The sequence below is a fragment of the Leucopleurus acutus genome (genome assembly GCF_964270905.1).
Source record: "Leucopleurus acutus genome assembly, chromosome: 12".
In the NCBI taxonomy this organism is placed as follows: domain Eukaryota; kingdom Metazoa; phylum Chordata; class Mammalia; order Artiodactyla; family Delphinidae; genus Leucopleurus; species Leucopleurus acutus.
In genome coordinates this window covers 19620776-19638447 of record NC_139154.1, presented here as the reverse complement: position 1 = coordinate 19638447, position 17672 = coordinate 19620776, and the positions used below count along the sequence as shown (strand labels likewise).

The 17672-nt window shown below is 39.7% G+C and overlaps 1 protein-coding gene across 1 annotated transcript in view; it reads left to right on the top strand.

Moving 5' to 3' along the window:
* The window catches only part of AFF3 (ALF transcription elongation factor 3), a gene marked incomplete at both ends in the record, with an annotated part of 555587 nt that overhangs the window by 385021 nt on the left and 152894 nt on the right, over positions 1 to 17672 (top strand). The window contains one exon of the mRNA XM_082851313.1: positions 10347 to 10400. Within this exon, the coding sequence (XP_082707439.1) occupies positions 10347 to 10400 (54 nt within the window). The remainder of the gene's footprint in view (positions 1 to 10346; positions 10401 to 17672) is intronic.

The window sequence follows — 17672 nt, the reverse complement described above, 5'->3', positions numbered from 1 at the left end:
AAATACCAAAAAAAGCATAAATGTCATTGGAGGGATTAAAATAAAATACCAAAATAAATTAGATTTGAAAGACTGCCTACTGTCTATAAGATATACAATTTAAATATAAAAACACAGTAGGTTGAAGCCAGAAGAGGAAAAGATAGACTGTGTAAACCGTAAGCATAAGAAAGCTAGTGTGACACTATTAAACTACCAAACAGACTTCTAGACAAAGAGTATTAGAAGAGGTAAAAAGAACATTTTATCATGCTAAAAAGGTCAGTTAATGAGGAAAACAGACCAGTCATAAATATGTACGTATTTACTAAGAGATTATCAAAATATATGAAACAAAAACTGACAGAACAATAATAATAGAGATTTTTAACATCCATTTCTTCAGTAATCAGTAGAAAAATTAAACAAAATATTAGGAAGTATATAGAATATTTGAACATTATCAACCACTTTGACCTAATTGACATTTATAAAACACTACACCCGACTGGTGCAAGATATGTAATCTTATCAAGTACACATGAAGCAAGACCTTACTGTGCACAATAAAAGACATATAGATAAATTCCATATGATTAAAATCTTGCAGAATGTGTTCTGTGATCACAGCATGGTTATATTATAAGTCAATAGCAATGAAATTCTAGAAAATGCCTAATATTTGAAAGTTAAATAACATTTCTAAATAGTTTTTGAGTTAGAATAAATCACAAAGGAAATTAGAAAAAATTTTAACTGAATGAAAATGCATATACAGTTTATGAAACTTTATGGGCTTTGCTAAAACAATACACACAAAAAAATGTATAGCTTTACATGACTAGAAAAGAACAAAGTTGAACATCAGTAATTTATGTTTCCACTCTACGAAGCCAGAAAGGAAGAATAAATTAAACCCAAATCATTAGGAAGAAGTACATAATAAAGATAGGAATAAAAATTTTTAAACAATAGAGAAAATTAAAAAACCAAACTTTAGTTCTTTTAAAAATTTAGTAAAATTAACAAAACACTAACAAGTCTAATCAAGGAAGAGAGGAGGGAAACATAAATCACTAACATTAGCGAAGAAAGAGTGGGTATCACTATATAGCCTACAGAAGTTTAAACAACAGTAACTGTATATTATGAACTACTTTCTGCTAATTAATTTGACAACTTAGATGAAATAGTCAATTTCCTTGAAAAATACAGTTACCATAAGTAACTTACCATAACTGCCACATGAAGAAATAGAATATCTGAATGACCCTATTGCTATTAAAGAAATTGAATTTGTAATCAAAACTTTTCCACAAAGAAAATTCCTCCAGAGGCAGGTGGTTTCACTGGTAAATTCCATCAAAACTTAAATAAGAAATGTTTTTACCAATGAAACATCGACAAATGAACTGCTAGTCTTATACAAACTCCTTCAGAAAATACAAGAGGAAGAAAAACTACCCAATTCATTGTATAAGGCCAGTATAACCTTGATACCAAAATCTGACATAAACCTTATAAGAAAAGAAAATTGTAATCCAATATCTCTTATAAACACTAAAAAATCCTTAATAAAACATTAGCATATATGTTCCAGTGATATATGAAAAGGACATAATTCATTATAACTAAGTAGGGTTTATCACAGGAGTGAATGGTTGGCTTAATGTTAGAAGAAAAATTAACGTAATCCACTGTATTAATAGAATGAAGGAGAAAAACCATATGATCTTCTAAAAAAATGAAGGCAAAGCATTTGACATGATTCAACACCCATCCATGATTTTTAAAACTCTCAGCAAACTAGTACAAGAAGGGAACTTGTTTAATCTAACAAAGGGCATCTACCCCCAGACCGACTGCTAATGTCATATTTAATGGTGAAATACCAAACACTTTCCTCCTAAGATCAAGAACATAGCAGTAATGTCTGCATTTATCACTTCTATTCAGCGTTGTAGTTCTAGTCAGTACAATAAGGCAAGAAAAAGAAATAATAGGCATAAAGATTGAAAAATCTTTTGGAAAAATCTTTATGAATGATTGTTTATAGAGAAAATCCTAAGAAATTTAATAAACAACTACTAGAACCAATAAAAGAATTTAGCAGGGTCAGTTTACAAAAATCAGTTGTGTTTCTAATAGCAGTAAGCAATTGCAAAATGAAATTTAAAAAGCAGTCCCATTTGCAATGATATAAAATACTTAATAAATTTAACAAAAGACATATAAGACTTGTACACTGAAAGCTATTAAACCTTGATGAGAGAAATTTTAGACTTAAATGGAGAGATGTTCATAAATTGGAAGGCTCCTAATGTTAATATGTCCGTTCTTCTCATAATGATATACAGATACAACACAGTGTTGATCAGAAGGCCAACAGGGCACTTTTCTAGAAAATGACAAGTTGATTCTAAAATTTTTATAGGAAAGCAAGGGTCCTAGGTAGCCAAAACAGTCTTGAAGAAGAGCAGGGTTGGAGGCCTTACAGTACCTGATTTCAAGACTTACTGTAAAACTAAAGTAATGAAGGTAGTGTGGCATTGACATGGACAGACAAATCAATGGAACAAAACAGAGTCTAGAAATAGACCCACACATATATGGTCAACTGATTTTTGACAAAGACAAGTCTTCAACAAATGGTGCTGGAGGAACTACTGGGGGAAAATCTGAATCTCACTTAAGACACAATTGAGATGGATCACAGACCTCCATTTAAAGGCCCAAACTATAAAGCTTCTAAAGGAAAACATGGGACAATATCTTCACAACCTGCAATGATTTCTTACAGAAATCACAAAACCACAGAAAAGAAAAGAAAACCCCGATGAATTGGATTTCATCAAAATTCAAAACATCTGGTCATCAAAATGACAAGGCAAGACACAAACTGGGAGAATATACTTGCAATACGTATATCTGACAAATAGTTTGTATCCAGAATGTATAAGGAACTCTGACAATTCAATAACAAAATGATAAAGACACAAATTTTTTAAATGGGCAAAGCCTCGAACAGACAAAGAAGATATACAAATGTCCAGTAAGGAACTGAAAACATGCATTTTACTAATAATATTCATCTTCAGGGAAATGCACATTAAAGCCACAATGAGATACCGCTGTATACACCCACTAGAATGACTAAAATTGAAAAGACCAACACCGCCAAATAGTCAGGAGATATGAAGCCATTGGAAGCCTAGTGCATTGCTGATGGGAGCATAAAATGGCATAACCATTTTTAAAAACTGTTCCTTTTACACACATTTATTGCATTCCCCAGCAATTAGGCACACACTTGGTACTAGATCCAACAAGTCCATTTGTAATTATTAGCATGGGAAAAAAAAGAAACGCATGTCCTTTAAAAGCTTAGTACAAGAATTTGGGCTTCGCTGGTGGCACAGTGGTTGAGAGTCCGCCTGCCGATCCAGGGGACACGGGTTCGTGCCACGGTCCGGGAAGATCCCACATGGAGCCTGCACGTCCGGAGCCTGTGGTCCACAACGGGAGAGGCCACAACAGTGAGAGGCCCGCGTACTGCAAAAAAAAAAAAAAAAAAAAGATTAGTACAAGAATTTTAATAGCAGCTTTATTCTTGATAGTCAAAAACTGGAAACAACCCCAATATACATCAGCTGGTAAATGGATAAACAATCTTGGTATACTGGAATACTTTCCAATATATTGGAAACATAATGGAATACTTCTAATAAAAAACAAATTCCCCAACTTGGTCTATAGATTCAATGCAATCTGAATCAAAATTCCAGCAAGATATTTTGTGGATATCAACAAACTGATTTTAAAGTCTCATTGGAAAAGCAAAAGACATAGAATAGCCAATACAGTATTGAAGGAGAAGAACAAAGTTGGAGAACTGACTCTACCCCACTTCAAGACTTACTATAAATCTACAGTGTTGGCGAAAGAATAGATAAGTCAATCAGTGGAACAGAATAGAGAGCCCAGAAATAGACCCACGTGAATATAGTCAGCTGGTCTTTGACAAAGGATCAAGGACAATACAATGGATAAAGATGGTCTTTAAAACAAATGGTGGTAGAACACTGCATATCCACATGCAAAAAAAATGAATCTAGACACAGACCTTACACCCCTCGCTAAAATTAACCCAGAATGGATCACAGACCTAAATGTAAAACACAAAACTATAAAACTCCTAAAAGACAACATAGAAGAAAACCTACATGACCTTGACTATGGTGATGACTTTTTAGAGCAAGTGACTAAGGTAGTGCCTGCAGAGGAAGAGCAGACTGAGATCCTGTTAGTTTGTCATCTTCACTAGGAAAGTTCTAGGAATAAGGAGCAAATGGAGATTTCCAAGCTACAGCAAAGACCACAATTTCACAGGGTCACCGTGCCTGCTTAATCCAGATTTGCCCACCACTGGCAAGTCCACGCTTAAGTCAGAGGTCAAAAGCGTAGGCTTGCAGAAAACTCCTAACAGAGGACCTGTCTGCATTTGAACGAAGTACCTATTACTTTAAAGAATAAATGAGGATTCAAAAATGACCTTCATGAATTAAGGAAATTGGATTAAACACAAATAGTTAAACTTCTAGAAGAAAAAAATTAACAAAATGAAGCAGAAGGAAATGGTCTACCAGGTGTGTACATTGTACAGTAAAAGACTTGGAAACTCCTATAAGCTCAAACTGAATTAGAGCAGCCCATGAAATCTTATTTCTCCCAGGTTAATATAGCAGTTGGAAGTAATATATGGAAAGTGCCCATTACCTAGTAGGCACTCAGTAAATACTTATTACTGCATTTAATAGGATTCATGATTTAGAAAAGATAGAAAACAACCCTATCTCTGCAGTTGGTACAGATCAGAGCTTAATGAGAATTGTCATCTCTCCTTTAAAAAAGGTGACATGCTTAGAAAGGGTTAAGTTTACAAAGGTCTTCTAGCGAAGCCGGAGCTGTGAAGAAGAATGCAGAGTGGTCAGTCTTCTCCAGACATGTCAGCCGGAATGAGCTCTTCTCCCAGCCTTCAGACAATAGAACCAGAGGCCAGCAGTGCATGGCTTTACCTCTCCCCAAAGGAGAATGCATAGCCAGGAGGTGGCTGGAGAATTCACCTCCACCACGGACTTCTAATTTTAAATGTCTTAGAAGACTTGGATATCACTGACTGATGGAACAGAGTGGGTCTAACGGTGATGCCCAAAGCTCCTTTCCAGATGTCTGATGTGCACCTGTGAGTCATTTATAAAGGTGAAAGGTGAAGCGTGTTTATATCAATGAAAAGTATTTACCTCCATCAGTTCAGGCTGCTGTAACAAGCCACTGTAGACTAGGTGGCTGATAAACGGCAGAAATTTCTCTCTCACAGTTTTGGAGCCCAGGAAGTCTAGGATCAAGGTGCCGGCAGATTCAGTGTTTGGCCCACTTCCTGGTTCACAGATGGCCATCTTCTCGCTGTGTCCTCACATGGCAAAGAGCGGAGAGGGGAGAAGCAAGCTCTTTCGTGTCTCTTCTTATAAAGGCATTAATCCCATTTGTGAGGGTTCTACCCTCATGACTAATTACCTCCCAAAGGCCCAGCTCCTAATACCATCACAATGGGGGTTAGAATTTCAACATATAAGTTTGGGGGTAGGGGAACACAAACATTGAGTCCATAGTTATTTATTAAAAATATCTTCTGCCCATTGTAGAATTATCTTAGGAAATGTTAAATATGGAGGGAAAATATACAGAGGAACAATTATGTGCTAAACATATAAAGAAATCTATCACTTACGCATGTGCTTTTAATAATAAGATTATACAAACTGATCATATAATAGTTTTGGAATTTGAGAGATCAAAGTCGATCTGAGAACTGTTACCAAAAGATGTTTTTTTTTTTTTCCAGAGAAGTTTAAAACCTTCCTGATATTTATTTTGGCCATAGCAATGCGTGTCTAAAATGATGAACTGTGACTGTTCTTTTAGCCCACGAGGTACCTTCCCCAGAGACTTCCTTTCCGTATCTGTTTAAGTAATTTGCCAGGCTCCTGTCTGCTAGGAAAATGAGAAATCTAGTATAGACACTTTGCCTAGAGAAAATTGGCCAGATCCCATTTCTCCAAAGCTTAGACACTAAGAATAAAAAATAACGTAGGAAGGGTCTCTAGGGCTCCTTGGACCCCCTTGTTATGTAGATGAACAAATTAGACCGAAGGCCTTTGAGAGGTATGGCTTGTCCAGTGGATAAGGAGGGAAGGCCTTGACCCAGCCTTCAAAGACCAACAAGTCCAGCTGGGGCTGGGCACCATTGCTGAAGGAAAAGAGAGGTGAGAAGGCTGTCAGTTTTACCTGAAAAGGAAATTAGATGTTGCTGTTGTGTTGGTTATACCGTCAGATTAAACAGCAAACAGATCCAGGAATGTAGATTGGAAATTATGGCATCACAGAACAAGACTGCAAACCTTATCTTTCATGTTCGTACACCAGACTGGAAGGCCCATGGTCCCAGAGGTCATAGAAGAAAATTCTTCAGCAAAACTAGGAAGTCTATTCCCCTCTCTTGTTCTGTTCCCCTAGACTGATGCTTTCTCTTTCCTCTACACCTGGACTCCATCCAAACATACCTCTCCTCAAGATGTCATCTAGGTCAGCATTTCTCAAGCTTTTTTGGGGTAATTTAAAGGGTTTTAATTTTAATTGTGATAAAATATGCATAGCATAAAATTTATAGTCTTGACCATCTTTACGTGTGCAGTTCAGGGGCATTAAGTACATTCACATTGTTGTGTCTCCCATCACCGTGAAGTATTCCCAGAACTCTTCATCTTCTCAAACTGAAACTCTGTCCCCATTAATAGGCCAAATTAATAGATTGCCATAGCTAGTAACTCTCCATTTCCTCCTCTCTCCAGCCCCTGGCAATCACTACTCTGCTTTCTGTCTCTCTAATTTTGACTACTCTAGGGACCTCCTATAAGTGGAATCAGACAGTATTTGTCCTTTCGTGTCTGGCTTATTTCACTTAGCATTATGTTTTCAAGGTTCATCCACGTCGTAGCAGGTGTCAGAATTTCCTTCCTCTTTAAGAAGGCATTTTCTTTCTTTTTAAAACTGAATAATATTCCATTGTGTGTATAGACGTTTTCTTTATCCATTCATCCATCCATGGACATTTGAGTTGCTTCTACCTTTTGGCTGTTGTGAATTACGCTGCTAGGAACATGATTATACAAATATTCCTTCAAGTTCCAGCTTTCACTCTTTGGAGATCAGACCCATCACAAATTTTCAAATATAACCTACCCAGTCCGCCATATGTCACATCCTACGAGAGTGTATGTTTCAAACAACAGTGTCACAAAACAGGACCCACCATGACGCTGACATTTTCTTTTTTTTGTTAATATTTTTTAAGTGCAGGTCACACTACATAAATTCATTTTTGGTCAACCCATGTTCACGAAGCACAGTAGAGGTTACTGACCAACTAACGGGATAGTTTGTGCCACGGGAGTCAGGAACAAAAAGGAAACCACCTGTAGGGGCCCTGCAGTGTTTCTGACCCCGGCTTGGTCACCTGATGAAGATGATTTCTTCTGTCCTCCCAATAGCCTGGAAAGGAAGTTCTTATTTCCTGTTTTACAGATGAGGAAATCAGGGCTGAAAGAGCGTAAGAAGCTTGTCCAAAGATTTGCCTCCAGTGAGTCTGTCGCCTCTCCCATCTGCCACGGGCCATCTCTCTGGCCCACACTGCCTGACAGGCTAGTGTATAGGGTGCCTGGTAGGACTCCCCTCAGAGGACCCAAGGCATTCTATTAGGGCCAAGGAAAGCTTTAGCTCAAGGGAGTGACAACTCAGAAAATTTCAGGACCCATTCACAGGCTCAAGAAGTAGGTATTTGGGGTGTATGCCATGCAGGCAGGGTTAGTTTTCACCAACCCCTAACTAGACCACAGAAGCCACTGCTTCCTTCACTTAATGATTCAGGTGGACAGTATCTGAAAGTGAGTTTGGCACGTTTGCAAGGAGCTCTTTCAGTCCAAAGAGACATTCACTAATAAACTGGAGCTCCTCGGTATTCAGCGTGACTGTAGCAGATGGCAGTGTTTTTCTGAGTCACTCTGGCCAAGGGAGACCGTGGTAAGTCAATAAATATTACCATATGTATTGATTGCAGTGCGTAATCAATAAATATTGCCTGACACTAACAGGCTGATTATGCTTCCTCCAAGTGTTTTCTTTCATAAAGCTGCTTCACACGCTTGTGTTGAAGCCTGGCCCAGCATTTAGAACATAATACTTATTCAGTAAAAGATTATTAGTGTGAGTAAATGAACGCATGCAGGATAACACAGAAGATGTCTGGAATATATCCGCTGTGCATTTCGTGTATCTTCTTTCAGAAACACCGTTAGCTTGATTTGTGCTTTCTTTTCTATGGATTTTAATTAGATATAAATCTGCAAAATGCAGAGCTTGTATATTTACAAACTGAGTTCTCCCCCGTCCCTCCCACCCCCAGATCACAGATTCTCTTTGCACCCCTATGCCTGTAATGCTGGTCCCCTCTCAGGCAGCCTAGTACCAAAATGCTACTCCCCAAGCATTCAATGTCTATCTCGTGTCAGGCACTCTGCCGGACACGTTGTCTTATTTCAGTCTCACAACAGCCCAGTGAGGTGACATTACTACATCTCATATTACAGAAGGGATAATCGAAGTCTCAGTGAGTGAGACCTCACAGTTGGCAGTGGCAGAGCTGAGATCCCAGCTGGGTCAGAGCCACTTGGAGCCGCTGCTTTAGGTCTGGTGCAGAGGGCGCACGGACTAGAAGAGATACTAAGGAAGAAATTCTGTTTCTGAGCAGAGGGCTGGCGTCTCCCTTCAAGCCCTGAATATCTGCTCTCCTTCCATAGTGTCGAGAGCATTGCAGCCCACAGAGCCTGTGAGAAAGCTTGCGGAAGGAGACAGGAGGAAGCCTGGTTACAGGCGATGAGTCAGGGCGGTATTTCTGCCTGGTGATGGAGGTCTTGGAAGTAGTAGAGGCTGGAGTCTGGAATTCATCTGACAGTCCGAGTAGCTGGCAGAAGTCGAAGGACAGCTCCCCGGCCCCGGCCCACCTGCTCACCTCAAAGGGCCTTCTGCTGTTGGCAGAGTGTATTTTGGTAAAGCAGTGCTCACATGATCCCCACAAAAACATGTAAAATATTTAAGCCTCTGCCCTCAGGGCTCTGCCACAGAGAATTCCATCTCCACTCTGAGCTTCTTAAGTGACTGAAATATACAAAGAGACAGGGACTGTAGGGATAATGGGCAGATGACCAAGCATTCACACACACGTGCGCACTCACCCTCCTGTGTTAAGCAGGCCATTCCTGCTTGAAAGATGAGGGCTCCGTGGGATTTAAAGCATTTCTTTCAAATAGTACCAGTGTCAGTACATCATGATAAAAGGTAGCAAATACTAACTATAAGCCAGACTGTGTACTAAATGCTTTCTAAAAATAGGAGAGCTGTATAATATAACAGTAATGCAGGGACAGCCGGTGTAAACGGAACACAGGATCTCCCTGCAGATGAATCAATTCTTTGAATCCTCATAGCAACTGGGAACCGTCGACAGCATTAGAACCTCCCTTTCTATAGATAAAGAAACCGAGGCTACAAGAGCTTACACAGGTGGTGTGGCCCAGCCAGGATATTCCCCTACAGTTGTCTGACTTGAAAGCCCCCTTTCTTCGATGCCGCCTTAAACTGCAGACACGTGCGCTGCACCGTCGTGTGGATCTAAGCAGTGCTGGGCTCAAAACACAGGCAAAGTTACGAGTGACCAGATGGCAGGAAACCCAGCGACTGGAGACTATTTCATTTGAAAGTCTGTTTAACACTAAAGCTAGAGGGTTGAGTTAGATGAATTGGCTTGTAGGGATGGGGGGGAGAGTATTATTAATTTGCTTTTGTAGTTTTGGCAAGTAAGGAAAATAATAAGCAGGGTGAGACAAGAAAAACAAGCACTAGTTGGATAGAACTGGTAATCGTATAGCCTCACTTCTTGAAACAGGATGATGTTACTTTCACTCAACCCCAGAAGCAGATTACTCTGAAAACAGAGGATTTTTTAATGCTTAAATACGTAAAATATCATTGTTTTTAATTTTGAAAAAAATAGATATTATCCATTTGACCACAAGAAAAAAACTCTTTTTTCTCATGAGCCAATTGTAAAAATGGAGACATTCTCTAATTTTGTGAGTTTTGTTTTCCTATTGACAGTTTTGACTAGGTCGTATGACTCTCGCTCCTTAAGTTTACTGAGCATTTATTATGTGCTAGGCACTATTCTAAGCATTTTACTCATATTATTCTCACAGCTCTCTGGGATGGTTATCCCCATTTACTGATAAGGGAAATGATGCACTGAGAGGGTAAGTAACTGGCCCAGAGTCACACAGCTAGTGTGTGACAGAGCTGGGATTTGAACTCATTTTGCCTCCTGAGTCCATGCTTTTAACTGCGCTTCTATACAGCCTTCATTTCAGCTATTAGACTTCAAATTACTTCCAAATACTGAATATTAATGTGTCTCTGAACAAGAGAACAGCATTTCTGAATTGTGTGATACCCCTGGGTATACTCAAGATGTTGAAAAATACACTTGAATTAATAATTAGCATAGGGCTTCCCTGGTGGCGCAGTGGTTGAGAGTCCGCCTGCCAATGCAGGGGACACGGGCTCGTGCCCCGGTCCGGGAAGATCCCACGTGCCACGGAGCGGCTGGGCCCGTGAGCCATGGCCGCTGAGCCTGCGCGTCCGGAGCCTGTGCTCCACAATGGGAGAGGCCACAACAGTGAGAGGCCTGCGTACCGGAAAAAAAAAAAAAATTAGCATAATTAAGGTTTTAATCTTATCTATAAATGGCTGTAGCATATCATTATTTTTACCTTCCCCTTACAATGTCCAAGAGGTGATCATTTCATTACATTTTGAAGTACGTTTGAATTCTGTTGTTTTTTCTAATAATACTGTTACCAATCATGCTACACAGCCTCAGAGTAAGAACAGCAGAGAGTTCAGTGCCTTTGCAAGTACTAAATTTGAGGTTCAAATTTTGAAGAAAAGTGAGCCATTAAAACTTGAATATTTGTACGGTTTTTGTTGCTTGGACTAAAATTGCATGTTTCCTGAGGGACCGATTTTGCAAGTTCTGGATTCGGGTGGTGCTGGGTTAGCCCTGAAACCCTGGCTGGACTTCTTCAGTATCGAGATGTGATATCCTCTGTGGAGCTTTTAGTAAAACTTGATTGATCAAAAATAAATTGAAGTAATGCCACAGAAAATGTTACACCTAGACCAAAAGCATTCAGGAGGACGGGAATGGAAATGTCTCTTCTTCCAGTTGTTGTAAATAGATGTCTTTGTTGTTTCATGTCCCTCTGTTTAACCTCCAAACTAGGACTGCCAGATTAAATACCAGACACCCAGTTCCATTTGAATTTCAGATGAACAAGGAATAGTTTTTGAGTGTAAGTATGCCTCATGCAGTATTTGAGACATACACTAAAAAAAACGTTTTTTACCAGAAATTTGAATTTCACTGGTGATCCTGTATTTTTTTTTTAATTATTATTAATTAATTATTTTTTTTATTTTTGACTGTTGGGTCTTCGTTGCTGCGTGCGGGCTGTCTCTAGTTGCAGCGAGCGGGGGCTACTCTTCGTCGCGGTGCGCGGGCTTCTGACTGTGGTGGCTCCTCTTGTTGCGGAGCACGCGCTCTAGGCACGCGGGCTTCAGTAGCTGTGGCTTGTGGGCTCTAGAGTGCAGGCTCAGTAGTTGTGGCACATGGGCTTAGTTGCTCCACGGCATGTGGGATCTTCCCAGACCAAGGCTTGAACCTGTGTCCCCTGCACTGGCAGGAGGGTTCTTAACCACTGCGCCACCAGGGAGCCCCAGGATTCTGTATTTTTATTTGCTAACTCCAGCAACCCTGCCAAATCTCACATAGACTGTAGGGCCAAGTGGATTTTCATTTAAATCCATAATTTATCAAAGAATAGAAGAGAGACAGGGTGAGGAAGGGAGAGAAAAGAGAAGGGAGAGGAGGTAAAGTAATAGGAGAAAGAGAGAAAGTAAGAATGAATTTGGGCAATCCGCCAAGTCAAATAACTAACATTTTGCAAGAAAGAAATTCTAAAACAGGTCATAGGATGGAAAAAGTCTGTTTCACAGACTCTTTGGCCTGAACATTGGCCAAAAAAAAAAAAAAAAAGGCATCCTATTAACATCTGAATACCAAAGCTCATCCAGGAATGGAAAGATTTGGAATTTGAAGGTTCTTAGCTTTCAACTTGGTTAGAATACCCCAATTCTTTATTAATTGCAAGGAGGATTTTGTTTTTTTCAGTGAGATGCTTCGGTAATTCGATATCAAAGAAAGCTAGCTAATTTCCGTTTATGTTACTAAGATGCATTTGAAACTTCGCGGGTCGTGTTTTGTTTGCTTGCCTTGCGCTGACATGCAAAAAACTATCAGATGCCTGATAGGAGAATTTACCTCTGTTTAAAAATCACACAGTTCTGCTGTGAAGCATGAAGATGGATTTTTTTTTTTAAGTGAAAAAATATTAACTGACAGCTCAAGACAGGTTTTTTTCTTTAATCTCTAACCAGACAAATTACTATAAGCAAGAACCCTCTTGCCTTAATCCTGGACACGTCACAGATGTGACAGTGTTCTGTAGGAGATGGCTTTTTAACTGTGGATGAGGGAAAATAACGTTTGGAATTTTTAGGATGTTATTACAAGCAAGTTTACTAGTTTTTGACTTACTAAGCCACAGCTGGAGCCAGCCTTCATCGGGGTAAGAATATTTTCATGCTGCTATTATATCGTTCGTATTTCAAGTGTAGGATTATTACATTGGGGGGAATATGGCCTTTGAGGCTTGTACTGTCTGTTGAGAATGCAAATGTGAATGTCCTATAAAAAGAGAGAAACTGACTGCTTCCGTCTGTGCCGTAAACTTAAAGACTCCAACAGATGAGGTACTGGGGCTGCTGGAGCAGGAATTGGATCACACCACCATTTTGGATAAAAGAAAATGTTGTATTTCTCTGGGAGGCATTAAAAGAGCTGGGCTTGCAGCCTCCCTCAAAGCCAAACAATTATGTGTCAGGTTCTCATTTCTGTAGTTGTTGTTGTATTGTTGCTGCTGCTTAAAAAAAAAAAAAAGAAAAATCGACAGAAGAGGGCAAGGAATTTTCAGACCAAATTAATTATGAATCTGCTTGATCAGATTTTCTTTCGAATTAATGAAACATGAACCATCGTTGCTGTTTCTACCACCTTGTCTCCATTCTGCATCTTACTGTTTCTTTCATAAGGTACAGTGTGTGGTTAGTTCAGAGAAAGAACAATGTTATTCTATATGCTTTCCCTTAAAGAGACTTCAAAAAATTCCAGTGTCTCTCCAAATAGCAGAGATGACCTCCCCACCAGCCTGGCTGCCTGTGGAAATGCACTGAGAAGCCACAGGGAATCATATCGTCCACCTGTGACAGCCAGGCTAGGAGCAGGTGCTGTTTTGATAGGAAAAATGTCCAAAGGAAATTGCCAGGTGATATCAACAACAAAGAACCAATCTGTATGGCGACTTCAGCATCCTTTCCAACCAGGTGGCTTTTTCAATCCCATTTCTTGACCGTGTTTCTTAACCAGGGTGCCCATCAGATCACCTGGGGAGCTTTTAAAAATATTAATAGCTGTGCTCTGCAGAGTCAACGTCTGCCCCCGCCATGATTTTGATACACGTCTTTGGTTGGAAACATACTAGGAGGTCTCAAACCCAGCTAACCATCAGAATCACTGAGGAGGCTTTAAAATTCAGGTTCCTGGGCTCCCTCCGCCAGAAATTCTTATTCAGTGGGGCTGGGTTGAGGCCTAGGAATCTGTATTTTTTTAACTTTCCCAATTAGTGTTGCTGATTCGTCAGATTTGGAAACCCCCTTTGCCCCAACTGAATTACATAAATTCCATTGAGAAAAGCATTTTGGGTTAAAAAGAAAATTAATCATGTGTACAGAGCCTTTAGAGCAGCATCCTATACTTTCATTGTTTTCACCTTCAGTTTTTCCCTAGCTACGTGCCTCCCTGCTTCTCTCCCATCCCGGAGGAAGAAATGCCTGATCCTTTTCTCCTCTGGTTCCCTGACCTCATCTCCTCCCTCCATCCTTCTCCAGGCCTGGCTTGTTCTTTCCTTAGGTACTCTTCCTCCTACAGCATACTCATATTTTCCCAAACTAAATGAAATCCCCACACCCATCAACCATTGTAGCTGCTGAGCTCTGGAAGTCGTTCTCTCTCTCCCAGTCCTTGAACCTCTCGTGGGCCCTGCTTTCTGGCCACCTGTCCACTGCATCTGGTTTCGGGCATCTGTACATGTGGGCCACCATGATCTACTTGTCATCGGGCCAAACCAGTGGCCCTTTCCCAGTCCTTAACTTCCCTGATGTCTTGGCCGCCTGTGACCTGTCAATCATGCCCTCTTTGAACCATCTACTCTTTGTCTGTCATCTGACTGCACTCCCTTGGTTGTTTTGTTTTGGTTTTTTACCAGGGTTCAATCTTTGGTCTGTTTCTTTTTCTCTGCATCCTCCTCATGGTGAGCTCATCCACTCCTGCCACTTTCACTCTCATCTCTGTCCAGGAGCCTACTGCATTGAGATCCCTAACTGTGATGTCTTCCTTGAGCTCCTAACCAGTCTTTACAGCCAGCCACTGAGACCTTAGATCCTACATGTTCAGAATCTCACATTCCTCTTCCACCCTCCCCCCAGCTCTTTCTCTTATTCACCTACTTTTCTTAGTGCTGCCTCACAGACTCAAAACCATGGACTTTCTCTCCTTCCTTAGCTCCAGAGCCCAATCACTTGCTGTATCCTATCACGTTCTGTTTTTGCAGCCTCTCCTACCTAATTCTATTCCTTTACATCTCCATGGCCACACCTTTGTTCATGCCTTCCCTGCTTCATTCCCAGCCCTCTGTAGAAGGCTGATCTCCCTGCTACCCATTTCTTCATTCCAACTATATGATTAATGTATCTAGAGTACAGTTCTGATCATGCCAAAATGTGAGTTAGCCAGGTATTAGCACACTGACCTAGGGACATAATACATTCCATGATACAGAACTGCTAGAAAAGCAATAAAGGGCAAGAAACATGATTAGTTGCTTGTTGGTTTTAATTTCCAGAATTCAGAGGTAGTATAGAAACCAAATTCTGCAAGTGGAGTAGCTCTCCATGGTGGGATCCGTACCTTCTGAGACAAGTACTTCATTTTACCCAATTACAGCCACAGATGTGATCCTGTATATTGATACTGACCATCTGCCTAGGGCTTTTAGACAGATGTTCAGACATCTGCGGTCTGAACTATAGTGGATGGTTATATCCTTATGTTTCTTTAAACTGCATTGATGGGCATAAAGGAGGGTATGTTATGTGGGGTACCTGCAAGCTCGTTGCCTGTACAAATAGGGTGTTACTAGTACAAGAATGGCTTGAGACCTCAAGGTCATACCTGAAGTTCAGGGACCACAGGGCTTTATATTTTGGACCCAACCTTCTAAAACTCTATTCTTATCCCAGGTGAACTGTTGTAGTTTTCATAATGGAGAGGATAAAGGGACTTTAACAGAGGTAACTTTTCTATACTTCAAAGTGGATACCATTAGGCTGTGATAAGTTATCTATGTGTATGGCATTACCTAAAGCAACCCGTAAGGAATCTATACAAAGCAACATACTCAAAAACACTATAAATAAATTAAAACAGAGCTCTGAGAAAGGTACTAGTAAGCCATATGAAGGCCAAAAAAAAGGAATAAGAAGCCAAAGGAAAAAAATAGTATACAATGGATAATATGGGCAGACTTATACTCTAATGTTATCAATAATTACATTCAATGTAAATGGTCTAAATACAGCAAGTAAAACATAGAAATTGGTAGAGTGGATTTTTGTTTAATGACCCAACTATTTACTGTCTACAAGAAACTCACTTCAAACATAATGACATGGGTAGGTTAAAAGTAAAAATGTCAGAAAATACATCATGCAAAAAGTAATAAAAAAATCAAGAGTGGCTATATTAATATAAAAAGATTTTACAGCAAATAAAATTACTAGGGACAAAGAGGAAAATTACATAAAGATAAAAGGATCAACCCAGCAAGAAGATATACCAATCAGAAATGTGTGTGGAGAAACAACAGCGCTTAAAAATAAATGAATCAAAAACTGATAGACCTGAAAAGATAAATAGACAAATCCACAATTATAGTTAGGGACTTCAAAACCCTACTTTCAGCAATTAATAGACTACTAGACAGGAAATCAGCAAGGATATAGACGAACTGAAAATACCATCAAACAGGATCTAATCGATATTAATAGAACACTTAACCCAACAACAGTAGAATACACATTCTTTTCAATCTCCCATGAAACGTTCACCAAGATAAGCCTTATTGTGGGACATAAAACAAACCCTAACAAATTTAAAAGAATTGAAATCATATACAGTATGTTCTCTCGCCATAACAGAATCAAACTAAAAATCAGTAATGGAAAGATAACATGAAAATTTCCAAACACTTGGAAATTAAACAGCACACTTCTAAATAACCCATAGGTCAAAAAGGAAATTTATAATATACATAGAAAGAAATAAAAATGACAACACACCAAAAAAAAAGAGACGGCACAGCATATCAAACTTTGTGGGATACAGCTAACAGTACCAAGATGGAAACTTACAGCACTAAATGCTTACAGTAGACTTGAGTAAAGATCTGAAATCAGTTAGCGAAATCCGACTTCAAGAAACTAGAAAAAGCAGAGCAAAGCAAAGCCAAGGCAAGCAGAAGAAAGGAAGTAACACAGCTAAGAGCACAAATCAATGAAACTGAAAACATGAAAACAATAGAGAAAATTAATAAACAAAAGCTGATTCTTTGAAGAAATTAATAAAGTTCTAGCAAGGTTGAAGATAACAAGAGAGAAAACACAGGTCAAGAGTGAATCGAGGGAGGGCTTCCCTGGTGGCGCAGTGGTTGAGAGTCCGCCTGCCGACGCAGGGGACACGGGTTCGTGCCCCGGTCCGGGAAGATCCCACATGCCGCGGAGCGGCTGGGCCCGTGAGCCATGGCCGCTGAGCCTGCGCGTCCGGAGCCTGTGCTCCGCAACGGGAGAGGCCACAACAGTGAGAGGCCCACGTACTGCAAAAAAAAAAAAAAAAAAAAAGAGTGAATCGAGGGATAACAGTATAGACCCTGCAGATGTCAAAAGGATAAGGTAATGCTATGAACAGCTCCACACACATAAAGTTGATGACTTATGTGAAATGGACCAATTCCTTGAAAACAACAAATTACCAAAACTCAGCCAAGTTGAAATGCTTAACCTGAGTAGCCCTGTAATTATTAAAGAAGTTTACTTTGTAGTTTAAAAGTTCCTTCCCCCACCAAAAAAAAAAATCTCTAGGCACTGATGGTTTCACTGCAGAATTTTACCATATATTTAAAGAAGAATTAACATTAATTTTATACAATCTCTTCCAGAAAAAAAAAGGAGGGAACACTTCCCAAATCATATGAGACCATTTTCCTGATGCCAAAACCAGACAAAGACAAAACAAA